The 6,222-nt window shown below is 45.0% G+C and overlaps 1 protein-coding gene across 2 annotated transcripts in view; it reads left to right on the top strand.

The window, feature by feature from the left end:
- The window catches only part of CS (citrate synthase), a 106,955-nt gene extending 102,956 nt beyond the window's left edge, over window positions 1–3,999 (top strand). For both annotated transcript variants that reach the window (XM_029594704.1, XM_029594705.1), the window contains exons 8-11: window positions 887–1,016; window positions 1,123–1,224; window positions 1,548–1,757; window positions 2,347–3,999. In XM_029594704.1, coding sequence (XP_029450564.1) covers window positions 887–1,016; window positions 1,123–1,224; window positions 1,548–1,757; window positions 2,347–2,514 — 610 coding nt within the window. In that variant the 3' untranslated portion in view covers window positions 2,515–3,999. The remainder of the gene's footprint in view (window positions 1–886; window positions 1,017–1,122; window positions 1,225–1,547; window positions 1,758–2,346) is intronic.
- The last annotated feature ends 2,223 nt before the right edge of the window (window positions 4,000–6,222 follow it).

Below are 6,222 nucleotides of genomic sequence, written 5' to 3' on the forward strand. Positions count from 1 at the left end.
GTCCCATTGGTTATCCTCCTTCCACCAGGTCTCTGAGATGCCAATTTTCTCTCTCATTTACAGTTATACACTCTAACTCTCCATTGGCATACAGATTTCAAAGTGTATTTTTTTGTTTATTAACAACCTGCTTTCCAGTTGATGGAAATAATTTGGAATTCTTTAGCTCAGGTGATTCTTTACTTATAGGCACATGGACTATGTTTGCTTTTATTGGAACCTCTCTGTTAGGATGCCCTAACTCTCCTGTTTCATTGGTATCCTTCAAAGATGCATTCCTCTGAACCATGCACTGCTGAATGACTGTCTGCTTTCCCCCTTGTTCTAGTTTAAAAGCTGCTCTGTCTCTTTTTAAAAGTTAGCCCCAGCGGCCTGATTCCACTCTGGTTAAGGTGGAGCCCGTCCTTTCGGAAAAGGTTCCCCAGTTCCTTACAAAACCAAATTCCTTTTCCCTGCACCATCGTCTCATCCACGCATTGAGACTCTGAAGCTCTGCCTACCTTTGGGGACCTGCATCTTGATGCCAAATGTTGCTTAGTACTGTCTTCCACCTTTTGATAGTGGAATCACTGAGAGCATCCCGTAGAATGTCTAGTTCCTTTTTGTCTTTGGTTTCAGTTGCAGTGATCTTTGTTGGATTATCCACAAGGCTTTGACTGAAATGGACCTTGTATGTTGCGTTAGTCAGATTTTCCAATGGTAGAACCTGGACAGATTTTGTGCTTGCAGGAAATTGCCCTAATGCCCAGGTCTATCAGCACATCTGAGGACAGAGCTGAAAAAATGGGGTGTGGGAATGACTCTTTCCAAAGCATGAACGTAATGAAATAGATGCAGTGATGTTTCTGACCTCCCATTAACCAATGCAAATCTCTTCCTCCTGTAGTGATCACGAAGGTGGGAATGTCAGTGCTCACACCAGCCACTTGGTGGGCAGTGCCCTCTCCGACCCCTACCTCAGCTTTGCTGCAGCTATGAATGGGCTGGCAGGGCCACTGCATGGTCTTGCTAACCAGGTACAGAATTTTGACTTTTGGTCATTTTTATGGAGTTTTGGTATTTGAGGATAGCAGTTCAATTTCTGTGCATCCAGCCTTACAAACAACCACTCTTGCTTTACAGGAGGTGCTAATGTGGCTGACAGATCTTCAGAAGGAGCTGGGGGGAACTGTGCCTGATGACAAACTGAGGGAGTTCATCTGGAATACCCTCAATTCTGGCAGAGTAAGAATGAATGCACTGTACAATCTCCCAGCAGCATCTGCTCTGATCTCCCCTCAACCTCTAGTAGCAGACATCAGTCCTCCTTAGTGTAGCTATAATCCCTGCTTGAGACTTCCTTACACTGATTTTGAAGGAACAGATATGCCAAAAACTGGGGATGGGTGTTGAAGTGGAAGGAGACTCGTGCATGTCTGTATCTCTTCCTGCTCCTCACCCATCCTTCAATCACAACATACACACGCACATGCTTTTTATGGGTTTTTGAATGAGCTGGTGTTTTTCCTTCTGTTTATGCTTTTCTTTCTTTTCCCATGTTATGGCAGGTTGTTCCTGGTTACGGGCATGCAGTGTTACGGAAAACTGATCCTCGCTATACTTGCCAGAGGGAATTTGCCCTAAAACACCTTCCAGATGATCCCATGTTTAAACTAGTAGCTCAGCTGTACAAGATTGTACCTGATGTGCTCCTGGAGCAGGGCAAGGCCAAGAATCCTTGGCCCAATGTGGATGCACACAGTGGAGTGCTCTTACAGGTCAGCTATTACTAATAATTTCAAGTTAGTAGGGAGGTGGGGGAGGCACTGTGCTGTGAAGTATTTACTAAGTGAAAAGCACAATATTCTTTGTAGTATAATTTGTTTGATTTTGTTTTATATTCCACCTTTGACACTTAAAAGCAGATACATTAATTCCCTGTCCCCAGAGGGTTTCACAATCTAAGCTTGTATTGGAGGCAGTGGAGGGTGAAGTGACTTGCCCAAGGTCACAAGGAACAGCAGTGGGATGGTGAAAATTTGCTGTAGCATCTCAGGCAGTCAAGATATTCTACACAAAACCTGACAGTGAAGTGTAAAGGATGACTTGAAAAGTGAGATTCTGGGCTCAGAAATGGGTTTAAAGCAATAATGTACTGATAGTTCGGTTTGTAACATTTCTTTAAAATTTGAATAATAAGTTTCCCTACAGTTACAGATCATGCAAAATAGTTTATCCTGAAGTATTCAGGATTTTTGTAATTTTTAAAGCTGCACAGTTAGTGTTTAAGCTATTTTGGGCTTTGTCTTGCTTCTCTAACTTCCTTCCTGGGGTATATGTGTTTGTTTTTGTGTGTTTTCTCTGCAGTATTACGGCATGAAGGAGATGAACTATTACACAGTCCTTTTTGGGGTCTCCCGCGCTCTGGGGGTCTTGGCCCAGCTTATTTGGAGCCGAGCTCTGGGCTTCCCGCTGGAGAGACCGAAGTCCATGAGCACCAGTGGCCTTATGCAGCTTGTCAACAAGTCTGGCTAAGAAGAAACAGTGGGGGGCACTTAGAGACAGTATGCCCTTCCTTTCAAGGGGCCTTGAAAGACTGCTTAAAAATATCAGATAAGATCTTGAGCACTGAGGACAAAAAGGGTTTCTTATTTATGGAGTAAACAAAGGAAGGAGAAATCTGACCTAAGCCAGGGTCCCTGATTGCTTGCCACGGGATATTTCACTACTGCATTAACTCGATTAATTTGCTTTCTTTGGGGTGCCAGGCTCCAAAACAAGCTCTGGCTTGGGGTAGGATGCTGCATTACACAGAAGAATTTGCATGAGCCTCCCCTTTTTAAAAATTATTTTCATTACTATTTAGTTTTCTCCAAACACCTCTTAAGTCATGAAAGCAGGTCCTGCCCCTTTAAAGTAAAATAAATCATGTTGTAATGTCAGCTGCTTTGTAGACCTCTCCAGTGAACCACTTGGCCCCATCCTTTCCCCACAGAATAACCTGATGACTGATTCTGGTCTCTTGTTTGTTTTTCCTCTTACCTTGAGAGTGTACATAACCCAATGATGTTTTTCCTCAGTGCTGCTGGCTGTGACATATCCAACACGTTTGTTTTGTTTGATTAATCTGATATCTGAAGTCACGCCATGTTAGTTCTGTTCTGTCCTGAGTATAATATGTGCAGGCTATACTTCTTCTTTTGGATTTATTTGATTGTATTTTCTCATGATGGACTTCTTACTGTTTGAAGCACTTTTCTCCCCCCCCCCCCCCCCCCTGCACAATACATTTGCTCTTCTCCCCTTGCTGCAATGATTCTAAATTTTAAGAATTTAGAACTACTGTAATCTAAAGAGAATTGTCATAGGTCAAGAAGGTAAAAATAGGCTAATGCCCCTTCCCCTGGTGTTTGTGGTCTTTTCCTATTTCCTGTTGTGTTTCTAGAGGCAGTTGGAGTGGGGAAGGGAGAGAAGAGTGTTCAGTAACCCAATAAGTCCTCAGTCTTCCCCCTCTTCCTACTCAGAAGCCCTCTGAAGCCACTGTTAAGGCATGCAACAGCTATTGGTTTGGATGTGATACAGGATGATTGGTAGGGGGATTCTGTATGCAGTGCATTTGTGAGGTGGAGAGGTTGTTTTTTCTTTATTGCTCTGAGTGGGGATACACTAACCCCTGTCTGAGCAGTTCCCTGGTTTAGGTAGATTTTATAATGACGCTTGCCAGCTCAGCGTATATGTGGGTGGGGGATTGTTAATCCATGGTGCGTTTTATTTTGTTGCTTGCCACGTTTCTGAGAGCTGTGATGGAAAGTTGACGTGTTGTGAAACATCCATGCTTCTCAGAAAGGATGGCAATACATACACTCCTGTAGATGACCCCACTTGCTTGTCTTTCTTTGTTCTCTGATTTACACCTGCCTCCCAATGAGCCATTGTACTAAAAAAAAAAAATAAAGTAAGTCAAATACATTAGACTTCAGGTTGTTCTGTATAAATGCAAATAAATGTTTTTATTAACTACATGGTATATTCATTGTGGTCTTCAGTTTAGGCCTGCCTGGCTTGATTGTTCCCCACCCCTATTGCATTGGTTGAAAGCAAATTCTTACCAAAGATTTCCTACTGTTGCATAATGACCAGTTCTCCAAGGACAAGTAAGATTAGTAGTCCTCACACATGGGTGACAACATCAGATGGAGCCCTGACATGGAAAACTTATGTCAAAGATTCTAGAACTTTGACTTGGCACTTTGAGCATGCCCTATACCACGTGACCATGCGGGGTCCCCTCCAGTCTTTCTTTTTCTGAGGAGCTGCAGCATCGCGGTTTGTGAGCTCTAATTTTGACCTGTTTGGCTGTTTTTGGAAAACTTTCTCTTCGCTTCTTTTGCGGGGGTTTTTTTTGTTTGAGGCCAGGTCCCTCTGTCCATCCCCGATAGCACTCCTAGTCAGGGTTTTCATCGTTTATTGGTAAGTTTCCTTTTGCATTTGATTCCCCTGTGACGGCAGTGCCTCAGTGCCAGCCAGCCATCTATACCCCCTGGCTTCAATTTTGATTTTGCATCCTTTATTTCATCCCATCATAGCCACGTCTAGTTTTCGGCGGTGCCCAAGGACCATGTCCATTTATGGATCTCCATGAGAAATGTTTTCTGTGGGCATAGCATGACATCTGGTGTTGCCGCTTATGTGCACAAATGACTCCAAACGGATGTCTTCGGCTCAAGATGGAACAGCTCTTTGGGTCAAGGAAAACTGAAACCATTGGCATTGATAGACCTCTGAGCCAACCGATGGACACCACGCCATCGACGGGACCATTGGTGCCATCAGCAGATAGGGGTGCCGGAGACTGACCACTATTGAAACAGAGCAATGATGGAGTTACATCAACAGTATAAGGCTTATTGCTACACCAGCAAGCTACTCCCATGCACTCTTTTCTTCATTCTCATCCTCTAGGGATGCACAGTGTTTATCCCATGCCCCTTTGAAATCTTTTACTGTTTTTTTTGTCTTCACTTCCTCCGGAAGGGCATTCCAAGCATCCAACACCCTCTCTGTGAAGAAATATTTCCTGACATTGATTCTGAATCATCCTCCCTGGAGTTTCATTTCTTGACCCCTAGTTCTACTGATTTCTTTCCAAAGGAAAAGGTTTGTTTGTATGTCATTAAAACCTTTCAGGTATCTGAAGGTTTGTCTCATATCTCCCCTCAACTCCTTCAACCTCTCCTCATAAGTCATTTGGAGACCACCCACCATTTTGGTCACCTTTCTCTGGACTGCTTCCATCCTGTCTCCCTCCCTTTTGAGGAGGAGCTGGAGTAGAGAAACCAGCTGGCGGTGGAACAGGTGCTGCAGGTCATCGGTCCTTTGGTATCAACGGCACCAGAGCCGGTACTGTCCATCCTGGAATCACTGCTAGAGAAGCTCAATGTGCTCATCAGTGTTAGACTCAGCTGGCGTCAGTTTCCAAGACAGTATTGGTGCCCTTCGGGGTACCGCAGCTACCTCTTACGATATGGTGGTTGCCAGTTTCTCAGAGGAGGAAGCTCCACCCAGGCCAGCAAAGATTCTGAGGCCTGTAGCCCCCGGTCCAGCTTTGCCAGTGCCTGCACCTCTGGATGAAGGCCGAGTACTTAGGGCCCTATCCCCTGTTGTGTACAGTGAGGATGAGGGTCCCTATCACCCCTGGGGTGATGATACCATGGAGTCATCCTCCAAAGGCTCTGAGGTTCCTCCCATAAGACTCTTTAGAAGAGCGAAGGAAGTCTCTGCCTGAGGATTTAACCTTCGCACGGTTTGAAGTTGATGGAAGCCATCCCATTTCAGTTACTGACAGAGGAGGATGCCAAGCAAAAAAAAAAAAGCTTGAGATCTCCAGTTTGTGGAGCCTCCTAAGGAGATCATGGCAGTCCCAGTTCACAATAACCTTAAGGAGTTGCTGCTGGGGATATGGGAACACCCCCTTGGTGTCTCCCAGTAACAAGAAGGCTGAAGGGGTCTACCTCATCCAGAAGACTGCCAGATTCGATAAGCTTCAGCTGCCCCACCAGTCTGTGGTGGTCGAATCCACTCAAGAGAGCCAAGTGTTCTTGGACCCATTCCTTCTTGCCCCAGGGGAAGGGCCACAGAGCGATGGATGCTTTTGGAAGGAAAGTGTTTCAGGAGGCTTTGTTCACTGCCTACATAGCTTCCTGTCAGCTCTACATGAGCCAGTACTCGCAGGACATCTGGAAG

The sequence above is a fragment of the Rhinatrema bivittatum genome, chromosome 3 (assembly GCF_901001135.1).
Source record: "Rhinatrema bivittatum chromosome 3, aRhiBiv1.1, whole genome shotgun sequence".
Taxonomy (NCBI): Eukaryota; Metazoa; Chordata; class Amphibia; order Gymnophiona; family Rhinatrematidae; genus Rhinatrema; species Rhinatrema bivittatum.